This window comes from Plectropomus leopardus, chromosome 9 (genome assembly GCF_026936395.1).
Source record: "Plectropomus leopardus strain MGB_pleo_1.0 chromosome 9, ASM2693639v1, whole genome shotgun sequence".
Classification (NCBI taxonomy): domain Eukaryota; kingdom Metazoa; phylum Chordata; class Actinopteri; order Perciformes; family Serranidae; genus Plectropomus; species Plectropomus leopardus.
The window spans coordinates 25,813,219-25,829,798 of record NC_142184.1 but is presented as its reverse complement, the minus strand read 5'-3'; the positions used below and the strand labels follow the sequence as shown (position 1 = coordinate 25,829,798).

General features: G+C 36.2%; 1 protein-coding gene across 4 annotated transcripts; it reads right to left on the bottom strand.

Moving 5' to 3' along the window:
- Positions 1-1,568: 1,568 nt before the first annotated feature.
- Positions 1,569-16,032, bottom strand: sgk2a (serum/glucocorticoid regulated kinase 2a). 4 transcript variants are annotated; one of them, XM_088082363.1, is made up of 14 exons: positions 15,839-16,032; positions 13,089-13,153; positions 12,803-12,905; positions 10,828-10,889; positions 9,761-9,818; positions 8,930-9,013; positions 7,583-7,714; positions 6,460-6,572; positions 6,260-6,296; positions 6,055-6,141; positions 5,807-5,902; positions 4,826-4,981; positions 4,378-4,467; positions 1,569-4,123 (listed from the first exon to the last, which is right to left on the bottom strand). In XM_088082363.1, coding segments are annotated over exons 2-14 (1,176 nt in total). In that variant the 5' UTR covers positions 13,091-13,153; positions 15,839-16,032; the 3' UTR covers positions 1,569-3,967. The 4 variants fall into 4 exon arrangements, with proteins under 4 accessions (XP_087938489.1, XP_042348488.1, XP_087938490.1 ...); XM_042492554.2 differs by lacking the exon at positions 12,803-12,905 and having other exon boundaries at positions 15,839-16,028; XM_088082364.1 differs by lacking the exons at positions 12,803-12,905; positions 15,839-16,032 and adding an exon at positions 13,777-14,803.
- Between the last annotated feature and the right edge of the window lie 548 nt (positions 16,033-16,580).

Sequence of the window (16,580 nt, the reverse complement as noted above, 5' to 3'; positions counted from 1 at the left end):
CACATCATTGATAATGTCTGAGGCCTTAAAGTGTAATAAACTGATGTGTGATAGTTTGTATATTGTGACTTTGAAGCATTTGTGCTGTCATAAATGTATGCCTTGCTAATAAATCAAAGTGAGTAAACATTAATCAGATGACAGCATTAGTAGCATGATATTTGCAGAGCTGGAGTGTAGAAAGCTGCTGTGTTTGTTAAATAAAACCAGTTTGGTGCACAAAGGACTTTGGGCAATTGTGTGCTCACCCTCACTTTTCTCTTTTGTCTGTTCAATAACTTCATTCAAACCTCTGAAAAGTTAATTGCATTAGCGCCCAGATACAGTCCACCAGTAGTGAAAAGTGGGATTTTAAACACATGTAACACACATGCACATACTTAAACATTATCACTCATGCCAAAGTACGATGCAGCTAAACACACACAAAAACACACACCCGTGCAAGCATCAAAGTGTTGAGCTGATGCTCTCTTGTACATAAATGTAACAACACTGTTACCTGCAGTGTGTGTTTATTTGTTTTGGGTTCAATAATCCCACTTGGCTCTGTTGGCTCCATACCCGGATGATCACAGACAACCCCGGGAACACACAAACACACACTGCATACTGAACTACGAGTGTGTCATGGTTTTTTAAAGGTAGTAAGAAAAGCAGATTTGATGGTAGCCAACAGAGTTGCAATAATTTAATCAAGTACAACATCTGAACACTTATTTGCAAAATGCAAAAGGCGGAATTTGGTTTCAAAAAGGGGTGGAGGGAGTATTCAGATCTTTTACTTTTACGTCAGTAACAATACAACAGTAAAAAAAAGACACAAGTCCTGCATTCACAACCTTTCTTAAGTTGAAGTACAAAATTATTTTCAGCGAAATTCAAGTAACACAAGTAAAAATGTTCATTATCATAAATGGCCACTTTAATAGAGTGACTTGCAGTAAATTATGAGATTTTCACAGATGTTGTAAAAAACATTTGTCTGTAATTAATTAAGTCCTTAAAACAGTATTTTATTAGTGCAGTAAGAATATTCAAAACTTTTTAAAATAAAAATGTCTTTGTATTGTATGTCTTATATTTGAAAACAAGTTAAGTTCACTTTTTCAAAGAAAATAAAACCATTGGCTAAACCCCATTTTTTAATGAATCTAAATAAAATCACATCAAAGTTTTTCAATGGCACGGTAGAAAGGGTTATCATTGACAATAAAATGCTACGTCCTGTCAAACTGCATTACATGAGACAACTTTGATTTGTAAATGTACTTCATTACTTTACACCACTTGCAGCAACTGAACTGTATTTGTGTTTATGATGCCCCCTTATCTCAGTTATAATATTAAGCAATAATGGCGTAATACATTCAAATCAATGTAAGTTAAATTAACCATGTGGGGTCATAGTCTGCCTGTAATCTCAGGTTCACTCAGGTCATCACTAAGGCAAAGTGATTTTTTTAAACATACAGCATTCACAAGCTGCTCACTGAGCGGTTAATTACCAAAAACATTGTTTCTGTTATGCACACATGTTAAATGACTCATCCAGAAGAACACGTAAATGTTTTGACAGATATTTGATTTATTAACACGTTTTCTATGTACACAAACGCACACATGCACAAGCAAGTGTGACCTGCAGTGCAGGATCAGTCAGGAAACAACATGCAGAATTACAGCCGGGGAGCTTGGGTGTGGGTGGTTGGGGGGGGTAATCGGATGTTAAGTATATAGACATATAAATGAGATAGTAAAAATAAAATGCAAGGACATCAGATGTACAAATGTATCATTGCCAGTGTTAAGCACCATCAATCACCAACTTCATTTCCAGCAGAGAGGCACTTTGTGGTTTACACTGATATAATCATAATACTACAGTACATATCATACTGTAAAACTGCTTCTGTCTATTTACAGATGATGAATACAGTATTCAATAAAACATTAGCATGCATCTTGAAACAAAACTAGTCAGCATCACTGTTTCCTATCTACAGGCTAAAATCTTTTCCAAGCTTCCCAGTTAAAATTCATAAAACCACAGTGCGCAGAATAAACACTGCGCACACTGCGATGTTGCTGGCTAACATTTTTAATAGGTGCTACATGCAGCATTTTTAACACCTGTCCATCTTCTGCAAATTAATTTGGACATTTTGACATAACTGCCATAAACAAACAAGACCACTGCTGTGAGACCCTCTGTTTCACACCAGCCGTCTACCCAGCATGTTATATATTATAAAACTGTTACTGCTTTTATCTGGGTTTTGATTTTCTTTGGTTCGTTTTCTTCTTTTGGTCTTCAATGAAGAAAAAGCAGTGAATGTGGTTTTATCATCCATCTGTTACTGCTTTTTTTTTGCACAGGAAGATCATACCATTTTGTTTTAAGTACAAGGAAAAGTGAACTTTTTAACAATAATTACAAAGTGCAGTTTTTGCAGGGAATTCAGCCTTTGCTCCGTGAAATCTGACCCTGCCAAAACAGTATGAAAACCAGTCATCTCAGTTTTTACTTTAGTATATCATATCAATATGATAAAAGCGTGTCATAATTGATGTTAAAATGAAAAACGCAACACTTTTAAAGCAATTGATTTGTTCTTTCTCTAGTGGGTATGAACATGAGACCTTTTTTTTTTTTTTAATTAAAAAGCCTCTTTCATTTTGTTTTCTGGATGTCATCCTGTTTTAAAGCACTGGTGGTGAACCCAGAGGTTATTGTGTTCCTGTTCACATAGGAAATATGTTCATTCAGATCTGTTTTCTTTAAAAGAGGATCAGTGAGGCAGACAGCATTAAGGGCTCTATTTTCCTGCAGCTGTTAAGCCAGCATAAAGGCTATTTTATGCAATTTTCTTCAGGTGCAGGTCTGTTTTCAGGCCAATAGGCTCATAGCCAAAATCAATCAAAGCACCTTTTGTATATGTTAAGTTCTTCTTTGCATTTGATACATTATTTTTCATCAAGGCTACTGCAGATTTATATGTGTATCAAAATACAATATTATTGTGAACAAATATGGACATCCTTGTTTATCTTCTCTACACTGAGCTGACTGTGTGGTCTGCCACAAAACTTAATCCAAAGGAGACGCTCTGTTTATGTGAGGTTTAGAGAACGGGATAAAGTACACTCCATTCTTGAGCGTCTCAGGAAACCTTGTATCAGTGTTGCATTTACCCCTTGCACATCGTTTGACCATTTTTTAAAGTTATAATCGTATAAATCTAAATAAAAGTGCAGGAAAATCTAAACTTCTGATGATTGTCTATGTAGCTGCATGAAATGTTATTGGCTCGTGGCGTTCGAGGGCGGGCTTAGCAATAGATCACTCATCATTCATATGTTCCTTCTTATTATTATTATATTATATTATTTTATTATATTATTATTATTATTATGTTATTTTTCCTGATGCTCAGAGCAAAATCCATGGCAGAGGTTCACACTTACACCTCTTTAGATGCTGTCTGATGATCATACCTGTTATATATATATATATATATATATATATATATATATAGTGTGTTTTTTTTCTTTTAAGCAGACACAAGATGAAAAGTTTGTTCATACAATAATTCTAAAACACATTCTTCATTCCACTGCAAATTAATGGAATAAAGATAATTTACACTGCATCTTAAAGATGCTCCTATCTCTTGCCTGTTTATATGGTAACATGCTAATGTCAATCCTTGCTATCTTTCTAAGAACAGACCTTTGACTTCAAGGAAATTTTTTTCTTTTTAAAAATATTTTAAGCTTAAATATCTCTCCTGCAGATGTGCTGCCACTGCTACACCCTCAGGAGGAAAAAATTCTGTTAATCCCTGCAGTAGTCAAACATGATACATGTCATGTTGGGATTTCTGCAGCGCTGCATGAGGAGTTCTTATTTTCATGAGACTCAAAAGATCACTCCATTAAATTAATCCAACAGTTAACTCCTGCCTCACAGAAAGCTGTCCTCAGTGGCGACAAAGGAGAATCCATTGAAGGCGTTGTTGGAGCTGCTGCTGGCGTTGAGCTCCGGTGTCCGACTTACCGAGTTAGGAACCATTTCTCTGGTGAACTCTGGGTCAATATGTTGAGTGTCTGCCGGGCCTCTCTGAAAGATGAAGCAATCTGTGTAAGTGATAATGCGGGACAAGGTGTCGTCATGTATGAAAACAATGAATGAGGTGGAGGCGAAGTCCCTTTGGCTGATGTCACTGGAAAATGAAAAAAAAAACCTAGAGGGGGAGGTAAATAAGTATTTGGGAAGGTACACAGATGTTTAGATGTGAACACACAGCTGACAGGACAGCAGGGACAGACTTCATATGTAAAGACAGTTACAGCTCACAGGCTGAAATTACTCACCACATTGGGGTTGTAAGGAGGAGTTATTCTCTTGTGATAAAGGTCGTCCCAGTTGATTGGAGAGAAAAAGGTGTGGTTCTTTATTTCTAACTACAAATAAAAAAAAGAAAAGTTAAACATGTGTACTGTAGTTAGACTCACATTTTACATCCCCCCTATAAAGAATCATATATTTATGAGGACAAACTGACACTAATAGAGGTTTGTATTATGATGCCACTTTAAACTATGAGAGAGAATGTATGAAGGGGATGACATCTTGGTTCATTTTCCTCGAAGGGAATGGATGCAGATCTGAGAGGTCCAAACTCCTTTAAAGATGTCTCATAATGTTAGAGGCCAGTTTCTCAAACATGGAATAAGCCTCGTCCTAATGGAGTCTTTTCATCATCCTTCGTCTAAGACCTGGCTTATTCTTGTCTGGGAAACAGTTCAAAGACACACTCACAAAGTCGGCGATGGCCCCGAGGCGTCTGTGCTGGTCTTTCTGCAGGAGACCCACCAGCAGGGAGCAGACGGCGTCAGACTTCCCTGGAGGCAGTGGCAGAGGCTTGTGGAGGATCCCATCATACATTTCACCGACGTCACGGCTGTAGAAAGGGGGCTAAAGTGGAGGGATAGATACAAACATTGTTAGTATAAAATGATACAGTGCAATTTCACACATGCATAATATTGCAAAAGTGTTCGTAGATGTGTCCACTTGTAATGAAGCAGATAATACATGTTCATTATTCTTAGGACCATAACTCTGTAGTGTTTATAATGTTTTTAAAAGGTATCACTTTACAAAGTGTGGGCCTTTGTGACTTGAGTTTAAGGCAGATAAAGAAGAAAAAGGAGATGGGGATATGATATATTTTGTATGAATCAACAAATGTGAGCTGATGGTGATGCAACAAAATGTTAAAGGATCACCAAATCATGAAAATTAATGCTGAGGGAAACATGAATGTCTGAACCAAATTTCAAGGAAATCCAGCCAACAGTTGTTGGATTCGTTTGTTTAGACCAAAGTGAAGGCCTGTCTTACATTTAAGTCCAAAGAGGATGAATCTTGATACTTATCTCTAGGACTGCTGCCAGACCAGAATTTCTACTTGTGCCCAAAAATATCAAAATCTCTTGGGCAGGTAGCCATAAGATTTACTAAGCACTTTTTTGATCCCAGTAGGCTGAAAACCCCATGAGATTTCCTTTTAGCACCAACCTCAAGTAAAATGTTGACCTTCCACTCAGGATATACTGTATAGTTTTCTAACATGAAGATGCTTCCAGAAGGAGTAATGTACAAATCAGCCCCAAACACACACACACACACACACACACACACACACACACACACACAAACAAACACACACAAACACACACAGACACACACACACACACACACACACACACACACACACACACACACACATTCACACACCAGGCTGTAGATCATCTCATAGGTCACTGCTCCCAGACACCACCAGTCCACTGTCCTGTCATACGCTTCTTTACGAAGGACCTCTGGTGCCAAGTACTGCAGACAGAGAGATGGAGAAAGTATCAAATATATATGGTATATTCATGTCACTGTCAGCCCCCTGCACCTCTAACACCAAACTATGTATATGTTGTATGACAGACAAGTTGTCTAATGTCTTTCTTTTTAGATGTATATTTTTTACTCACTTCTGGAGTCCCGCAGAAAGTCGAGGTGGTTCCTTCCGGCTCTACGCCTTCTTTGCACAGACCAAAATCTGTCAGCACCACGTGGCCCTGCACACAACAAACCACAAGCAGAAATTTATATTTAAATTTTTATTTAACTTCACAGATATATAAAATAAAACATACAGAAGAGTTGACGGAAACAAATGCGTTGAACTGGACTCACCTGAGAGTCTAAGAGGATGTTTTCTGGCTTCAGATCTCTGCAAGACGCAAAAACAAGCAGATTATCATGAGAAGAAGTGAAAAACACATCATTTGAGAATCTGTTTTGTGTTCTGCAGTAAGAACACAGAGCATTTACCATTTGGGTGTAATAGATAATGACTCATGAGGTCATTTTAATAACTGGCTGTTGGTTCTGACCTGTAAACAATGTTGAGAGAGTGAAGATAGCCGATCGCGCTCGCTACCTCGGCTGCGTAGAACCTCGCTCTGGGCTCCGAGAAACACCGCTCTCTTTGCAGGTGGAAAAACAACTACAGAAAGAGAGAAAGATGGGTGGACAGAACACAGAGAAGATCGAGGGAGAAGTCAGTAAAATTAAATATATCAAATTTTTAAAAAAGCACATACTTTTACACAAGGTCTGAGGCATCACACTTGCTCATCGACACAGTAGCAAAACAGCAAAGTTTGTGTGTTTGAAAACACGTCTACTGGCTGCAGGCCAAATAGCTCTGTCTGATCTAATGTATATATGATATGTGTAAATAAAGGATTACTTATTAGGACATTGTTACAATGCAGTCTGCTGTGTCCTAGACAAACAACAAATAACTTTTTGACACCAATAGCCTTAAAAAGTTATTCAACCTGGCAGGATGATTTTTTTTTTTTTTTTATTTTATTTTATTTTATTTTATTTTATTTTATTTTATTTTATTTTATTTTATTTTATTTTATTTTATTTTATTTTATTTTATTTTATTTTATTTGGGTTTTTTCTTTTGGTCAAGGACAATACAATTGAAAAAAATAATTAAAGAGGTTACAACAACATTAAACAGAGGTATTAGGTTAGCATGGCTCTGTCCAATTAAAGATATGGATATCTCATACAAATGAGATGGAAAATTAGTGGCATCTGTCTGATGATAGCAGCATTGCCCCTTAAAACGTCTCACAAAATAAATATCCTGTTGTTTACTGTCAGCTAGGATGTTACTTATTGATCCATATACAGTCAAAGCGGTTTGTCATAAACCAGGAAACACATTTTAAAGTCTACAAGGTGTTGACAATGACCTTTATAATAGGAAACATCTACCTGCAGAAAATAAATGGCGACTGGTCGTAAGATTGAGCTAAATTTCCACCAAAACAGCCAGCATCTTGGACGATGTCATACAAAACATAATCATGTTTTCTTTGTTTTGCCTTTTGTTCAATGATATTTACTCCACACCACAGTTAATTTCTGCTCTTATACGATGAAAATAAAGTGTTCTAAATTCATGTATGTATTTATTTAGTTTAATTCATTTACCTCTCCCCCATTCACATAGTCAAGGACAAAGTAGAGCTTCTCTGGAGTCTGGAAGGAGTAGTGGAGCCGGACCAGAAAGGGATGTTTCAGACTCTTCAGCAGCACATTTCTCTCTGCCATAATGTTCTTTTGCTAAAGAGAGAAGAATTCAGGGTGAGACGGTGAATACTATATTTTGTAAGTATATTAAAGCAGAATACACTTTTTTCTAAATACAAACACTATGTACCCAAGTGAATTTGCAATGATTTTCGTGCACAGTACAAGTCGTAGCATTTTGGCTGTAGGTATGCAATAGAGATGGTCAACTGATAAATATTTGCATTCTCTGTGTTTCTTTTATTTCTTTTATTTCTTGCTTAAAAAAATATCATGTTGAAAGTAAGTGACCATCTTCTGAAAATGTTGCCTTTACTATTTATATAAATCTTTAATAATAAAAATATAACACAATTTGGCAAGTCGTGTCAATACAAACAATGTGGAGGTTCCACATTGGATAAAAGCTTTTTGCATAGTTTACTAATTCATTTCACTTTTAGGTAATGGTTTTATTTAGTTCTTGAATTAAAGTTCCACAAAAGTCTCACAACTGACAAGGTTTCAGCCAAGACCTTTAATGTGTAATAATGCTGTTTGAGATTATCTTCCTGTCTGAGATGAAAAACTGAATCTTTGTTAATGAGGATAAAGTCATTATATTCATCTGTTTTCAAGACGTAAACATCAAAATTCTAAATTTAAGTGGCAGACAGACAAAAATAGATGTATAAAACAGGTCAATAATCTCGCCCAAAAAAAATAAATTAAAAAACACTAAACAATTCCACTTCAGCAGCAGCAAAGTAACAAAAGGAGGACAAGTTTATTTTGTGGGAGTTGTAAAATCTGTCCTTTGTACAGAACAAGCTGTAGATTAGATAAGATTGAGATCGTGTTGCTGGGTCAAAATTCTGTTTACTAATAACACTCAAAGATACTGAAACACCCTTCACACACACTTTTTCCTCTTGGCTCATTGAGGTATTTTCCACCTTCATCTGCTTTAACCCGGCACATCAGAATAGTGTGTAACTCAAAATACATTTATCCTGTGGGTGGCAAGTTTGTATCACTTCATCAGTTTAAAGCAGTATTATATTCTTATTTTCAAAAACATTTTTCTCAACGGGACCTTAAATAAAAAGTGATTTTTGAGCCAGACTGCAGAGTGTCCATTATTTTCAAAGATTTAATCTAAAGTTTGGTTTGGTTTGTGTTCATGTGAAGGCTGAGCTCATAAAGGACACTGTAGGAGGGAATTATGAAGTCAGAAATTATCGACTGTCATTAAAAATAGATGCCCACCTCTTTCTTCTTCAGGATGACTTTCTTCTGCAGCACCTTGACGGCGTAGAATTTGTTGTCGGCTTTGAGCTTGGCAAGCAGAACCTGCATGAAGGTTTGTTTGTCATTGGTTTGCTTAGTAAACAGACCGCGCCACCATCTCGACACGCCGCTGTCACGGCATTACATCAAACCCCTCTGAGAACACAACACAGATATGTGATCTGTGGAAACAGATGATACTGAGAAACATGAGAAGTGTGTTGATACAAGGTCTTGAACCGCAGCCAATAAAAACATTATCAACTTTATTTTTATGCAGAAAGACTAATCTGCCAACAAAGAAAAGTAATACCATTGAAGGTTTATTGTATATTTCATGTGAAACACATGCCTGGTGCAGTTTGTTTTTGTAGTATTTTGCCGTCCCATTGACTGGATGATGTTCAGGTAACCTCAAGAGTCCTCAGTGGACTGTAAAGTTAATGATTCATGAAGCAGGCAGCACGGTTTGATCAGACAGTCGTCAGCAGGTAGACTCTCTCTGACCCTGCCTGCAAAGTCAGCAACAGCTCACTATCTCTCTCTTTCTCCTCCGTCTGAAAAGGTCAGAACAATAAAACTGCTGCTGCAAACTGGGAATAACTCTTAATCGGGCCCACCATTAATTCCTGCAACAGAGTCTACCAGTAACGTCACCTGCTGTCCCAGAGACCTAATCTAGTTGAAACCACTTCCACTGCTGGTGAATATGTGACCAGGAGTGAGTAATAATAAGGAAACTGCTGAAAGAGAAATACTATGTATTCAACAATACAGAGATAGATAAATAAGTAATTGCTTCAGTGTTACCTTTCCAAAAGTCCCTTTGCCAATGACAGCCAAAAAGTCAAAGTCAGTGGGTCTGGCACTGAAACGAGAGAGAGAAGTCTATTTAATGGCGGACAAAATTACATAACAACCTCAGAGCGACTTTATTTGAAAAGGCCTACAAATGGTAGAAAAGGTACCGGCATAAAACAAACAGCACTCTGTTCACATGATCCTTCTCTCAAAAGTGGACTTTTTCTTCTGGGATCTGTGTTTTGATATATAAAATACGATATACAACACAGTATATACATTCTTAAAGATTCTGTTTGTGGGATTTTTATTGAATATGTTGGATCCAGACTATTGAAAATATACCTCTATTGTATATTGACACTGTAAAATCAGTTGATTTTACAGTGTCAATAAGTCAGTAATGTCAGTAAGTTGGTCTAACTTTAAAAAAAAATCTTGGAATCTGATTACCTTGAAAAACTATTAATCTTAATTTATGTTTACTTTATATAATTAAGTGTTGAATTTATTTGAATTCCTAGCTGTATTAACTTAATTTTGTAAAGTTGTTGCAACTTGAATTAGACAAGTATAATTAAATTGTTATTAATTATAATTAAAGTGTTGGCAGCTTAACTTGGTCATTACAAAGAGGATTTTCCTAATGATGAAGTTAGAAGATTTGCAAGTTCTGTTTTGTTAACATGTTTAAGGATATACAAATATAACTGACTAGTTTGCAACCAGCAGAATACAGATTAATAGCTCGGTAAACTTGGTTTACTTAAGTGGCTAAAACTTAGAAAGATTCATTTAATTAAACTTGTCATTTTTAAGTTGCAAGAAATTTACAAAATTAAGTAAATGTTACCACATTCTAAGTAAACTTAACAATTAGACATAAAGTTCACATAAACCAAGACTAATAGTTGTATTTACTTGCATTTTTCAAGGCAATTGGTTTCCTTGAATGTTTTTTTTTTTAATTTAAAAAAAAAAAAAATGAAGTAAAACCAGGTGGATTTGTGACTCTGCATCTTGTGTGTGAATATAAAGGGAGCTAAACGCCTATCAGTGAGAGCAGAGCTACTGACTGTGGGTTTGCTGAGGGTCCCAGATTGACGTCATCATGAGGAGAGGAGGACGGTGTCCGCAGCTGGAGGACAAAAATAAAACAACACAAAACAAGTCAACTAGAGAAAGAACACCTGTCTTTGCAGTCATTCTTCTAGATAAAGACACGTGAAAAGGTTTATAAGCAACAATGTCAACGTTCATTGAATTACTATGATTGAGGTTTTTAATGGTAATAACCTGTAACTTAGTTGTATGAGAGGAACGTGCTGATATTCATATGTTGACGTGTGCTTATAGATTTGTCAGTAAAATTGTTTGTGCGACAGAGACTATGTCATGGCTCTGCATGTAAATAAATGGTTTTAGTGTCTGAGGGTTGCTGTGTTTGAACCTGCACAGGGACCGCAGATGGAAATGAGCTAATAGCTAAATCTAGCATAAATCACCTCTTCTCATTTTGGGCAAAAAGGGTTGTTTTTTTTTGCATGGTTCCTTAATAAAGACTGATAATAAGAATATTTTTTAAATTTCAAATCCAGTAAGACTAAGACTAATAATAACTGGTGTTTGAAAATAGTCACTTTAATTCATGTGCACCAATTAACATCACTCAAAATACCATTTTCTTACACTGTTTTTTTGGCAAACAACCATATTGTGAATTGTAACTAAGGTTGTGACAGTATGGGATTTTTACGGTTTGAAGGAATGAAAACAGAAGGGTTGTTTTGGGTTGGTTTGGTTGACAAACTTTTTTTTATAAATGGAAGCATGTAAGTGTGTTTTTTTCCAATATCGTAATAAGCAAATGAAAACGTTATGACAATAGTCAATTTCCATAGAGTTACATATAGTTTCATGATACACCCCTGCAGCTCTAATCACAAGAATCATATGGTGGAGAGTGAGACAGACGCAGGCTTGTTACTCCTCTAAATAGCAGAGTAAAGATCAGCTTTCTCTGAAGAAATTTTAACAACCTGAGCCTGGTGTTTTCAAGTTTAGCAGGCTCACTGTGAACTTCAGTTAAAAAAGTTTGGCACAGCTGGGAAGAAAAACAAATAAGAACACATATCCTCTATTTAAAGTTACAGTCATTTCATTTTTATTTTGAGACCAAAGCTCTCCATAAACTGGTGACTCAAGAACAGTGGCAACAAAAGAGAACGAATATTCAGCTTGAAGATGCGAGCACGAGGATCTGAGTCACATTGCCTCGTTTTGCATGATCACGATGAAATTAGACTGCCTGATGAAAGATCCCACTGTTAGAGATCGGCCATTTGATATATTTAATGCAGAGAAGTGGAGATAAAATGAGATGACTTAATGTAATGTAATATCAGGGCAACTTTGGAGCCATTTACCCATTTAAAATCTGGTTTGATTACTTTTAAAAAATATGGGGGGAAGGCAACAAGTACATGCCCCCCCGCCCCCTCCCAAAAAAAATTACGAGAAAAAAAACCCCTGAAAATAAGCAAAAATTAATAAAATATAAACAGTAAAAAGAAAAGAAAATTACCTAAGAAAGAGTTCAAAATCTAAAACTAGATTTGCATTTACAGTATCTTACATATTTCATTTTTTTCTGTTACACAATTTTAAATCTCAAATGACAATAATTATAAATATAGTTCTCAGAACATTTCTCCTTTTTTTAAAAAAAAAAATCATTTTCTTATAATCCTTCACTCTTTTTTTAAACTGATTTTTATGAGATTTTCTTGTCACCTTTAACTATTTTTTTGCAATTTGTTGAACATAATTTTGCCATATTGGTCCTTGCCCTTTTCCCCCCATGTTTTTGGAAAAATAAGCTCAGGTTTCAAAGGGTCAGTTAGTTTGTGACAGACGTCTGAATGCAGCAAAAGAAAACTGATGTCAATCAGGTTTCAAGGTCTTAATTAACAGTTGTATTTATTTCTTATTTACTATTTCTGTGAAGTCTGTTTTTGTATTTGTATGTTCAACTGTTTTGTGTGTTGTCACCTTAATTTTGGTGCTTTTTGATATTTGTGTTATGTATGAGACCCCCTTGAAAAAAAGATGACTCATCCCAAGGGGCTTTTCCTGGATAAATTTGCATGGATTCCTGTGGGGTTACATGCAAAACAAAAAACCACATTCAGCCCAGATCTGCTTCATGTATCGCTAATAATAATTTCCTCACAAACATCCTTTTCTCAAAGATAGATTTCAAACTGGGCTGCAGGCAAATCCCCGGTCACATGGCCCAAATCATGCCAACAGTGAAGTCAGACTGAAATACACTCACATTACAGTTTGCCATAGCCATCATCCATTCCACTCCCGCTGATCCAGCATCAGTGTCGGACAGACCTGCGAGAGGAGACACTGAGGGTCAGGAGGTCAGCAGCTGTGCACGACGCAACTGTGGTGATGAACTTTTATCACTTCAATCACTTCTTTTCACAGATAAGATTACTTCTCACGAGCCCAGACACAGTGTGTGTGTGTGTGTGTGTGTGTGTGTGTGTGTGTGTGTGTGTGTGTGTGTGTGTGCGCCTGTGTGTGTCCTAATCAACTGCTGACCTCAGTATGACGACCTGAGGATCCAGAAGAGCAGGTAGTTCTGGTTTTTAAGGAAGGAACAAGATGCTGGAACAAGGAAAACAATGAAGGGCATTGTGCAGATATTCTGTGTGTGTGTGTGTGTGTGTGTGTGTGTGTGTGTGTGTGTAGCAACTGTATCAGAGAGCACGTTTACACGGTAAATATTGTTGAGTCATTCACATATCTGTGAAAACATATGGGACGAACAAGGTCCCAATTTACTGCAGTACATTTGTCTCCAGCAATAGAAACATGAAAGAACCAGAAGGTTAATTTTTTTGATCAAATTGAAGAAATTTACACTAGAGATGCACGATACTACATTTTTTTGCCAATATATAAAAAGTAATTCGGCTGATGGCCGATATCGATATATGCACTATCCCCACCTAATTTTAGGGATCATCAAGTCTCTTCTGTATTGGAATTAACATGTTGTGCGTACTCGTCTCTCGTGATGGCCCACCAGCAGATGGAGACATAAAAAACAATGGATTTCAGTGTATGTAATATTCATTCATTGTGCAAAATAAAAATACTTCAACTTAGGGCTGATTGTTTGTACATGTTCACTTTGTCAGCAAAGAAATAATATATCTATATATATATACTTATCAGTTTGTGATATCGGCATCTGTAGCATCTTGGCCGATTCTGATATTTTATTTTAAAGCTGATATCTGCCAATACTGATTACGTGCCGACATTATTGTGCATCCCTGTTTACTATAAACTGATAAAGAAAATGCTAAACTTGGAGCATAAAAAATCATCAGAATGCGGGAAAATAATTGTTTGATGCTCAAAATTTTTCACCGCCCCCCGAAAATCAAACCCCCACCTTTGCTCCAGTTTGTTTGTCCTTCAGGAGCTTCAGCCCCTGTTCAAGTATTTATAGTCATAAATACGTCAGAGTAGCTAAATTTGACATTTAAGTTTGCAGACTATTTTTCTATCAGATGCATTTTTTGGTAATCTTATTAAGTCGTGATGCACAGATAATTTCTGATATTTTGAGACCACTATCACCACTACCACAAAAAGCACTAACACTGACAAATTACTATAATTGCACTTCACGCTTCATTTCTCAAGTTGAAAGCTGAGCTTCAACAATTTATTTCTCCACTGTAAATCAATCCACATGATATCGCTAATGTCAGTCTGTTCCATGAGAAAATATTCTATTAAAGCATCACAGCCTGCAGCACAACATTTGTATCTGAATTGTATTTTATCAAGCCGTGTCCAATGGCAGTCTCCCCACTCTAATATTTAATGAAGAAAAGGAAACAGGGCAAAGATGGACTCCGTGTAAAAGTAATTCAACAATTTGAACCGAAAATGCAAAACATACATACTATTCTCTGAATTCTCTGTTTTTCTTTTGCAGTTTCAATAAGTTGTTTAATGCAGGATAAAAAAAATCCAACTTCCAAATTAGACTAACGTCAAGATGAATTAACATGAGACCTAATTCATTTAACAAGAGCAGAGGGGAATACAAAGATACAGAGGCATGATGCAGAAAAAAACTGCTCTGTTTTTCTGGATTAACAAGATTATGTTATCAGAATTGTTTTTGATGGAAAAAAATTATTCTGCCCTTCTTTTTCTGGTTTAACAAGATTTTAATTTTGTTCGGGGGGGGGGTACATATTTTTCTAAGAACTCTGAGATAATAATCTCCTTAATTCAGGAAGAAATGGTCAAATAAATGCCCCCATAAATGCATCATACTTCTTTACCGTGAGGACACAGATGTCTGCCGGTTAACATGATCAGCAACAGCACAATAAATAGGCCTGTTTTTGATAATTTTTAAAATCTTTCACTATCTTTTCACTGTCAGATAAAGCCATACTTGCCAACAACACTCACGGAAAACATTCAGACAGATGAATGCATTGCCAAATTGACTCCTTGAAAAACTTGAAAAACAAGCCATCATTTCAGGGTTTTTTTAAATTATATTCCAAAGATATCCAACAATAACTCTTGCAGAAGATAGATATGACAAATATAAACCATTATTTAGTTTAGTGCAGAGTTTTCTCAGAAATATTATCCTATGCCCTGTCATCGAAGACGAATAACTGAGTTGGTGATCTCAATAAGAGAAATTTAAAGACCAACAAAGTTAGATTACTCAACCTGAACTCTGCAAAGATTAATCTTCACATCACAGGGATCAATAAACTCAGGTCATTATAAACCCAGTTAGTATCTGTCTGTGTTGGAATGAACCAAATATTAGCATTACACTGAAATTAGCAGCACAATAAGCTCACAAGTAAATTAATTAGCTGAACAACAGCAAAAGAATGAGGATTTGGAGAAAAGTGAAAATGGTGAACATTTTTCTTCCAAAACAGACAATAATCTCTGTAATTTAAGAGAAAATAAGCACTCTACAGAGAACCACGAGTGTGAAATCAGTAGTTTGCTCACCTGTGTGCAGAGAGGAGATCAGTGTGCTCTGTTCAGGACACTGAGAGGCAAAACAGAGAGGCGCGCGGCTGAGGCTGATCTGAGATCAGTGTTTTTACTGTTGACGGTCATGAAGGAAGGTCGACTACCAGAGAGTGAATCATTGATGAAAAGACACATTCAAAATGAGGCGGAGCAAGGCTTCAATCTTCAGTGTGTGTGTGTGTGTGTGTGTGTGTGTGTGTGTGTGTGTGTGTGAAAAAGCAGAGTTAGCTCCGGGCTTCAAACGAATTTTACATCCGGACTCTGCTCGGCTCTTTAAAAATAAGATAAGGGGTGGACCTAAAATAAACTGGGGGGGGGGCGATCGAATTTGTGAAGACAAGTTGAATCATCACAAATTTACATGGACTTGTCTTCTTATATTTAGTCAACTCAAAAAAAGCAAATAGTATATTTCTATGGTATATATAGTGTGGCCTAAACACTATGTACTATATATATATATATATATATATATATATATATATATATATATATATATATATATATATATATACCTAGTTCGTTATTGCGTTTTACCCTATGTTTTTAAAAGAAATCAAATCAAGTTGCTCGTTTACTCAGATACTTTTAAATCATTTTAGCTTTTTTTTACCCCTGCAAATGCAGAAGGGCCTCTGATCTCCTTGGCATCCTTTCTCCAAAGGATAAAAAAAAAATAAGATACCTGACATTCCTTCTTGTATTGCATATCAGACAG

Bases quoted from the DNA above. Each gene is read 5' to 3' on its own strand.
- sgk2a (XM_088082363.1), bottom strand. The intron at 9,819-10,827 runs GTCAGTAGCTCT...CTCTCGTTTCAG, and splicing joins GGACCCTCAGCAAACCCACA to TGCCAGACCCACTGACTTTG. The intron at 5,903-6,054 runs GTGAGTAAAAAA...CTCTGTCTGCAG, and splicing joins CTTTCTGCGGGACTCCAGAA to TACTTGGCACCAGAGGTCCT.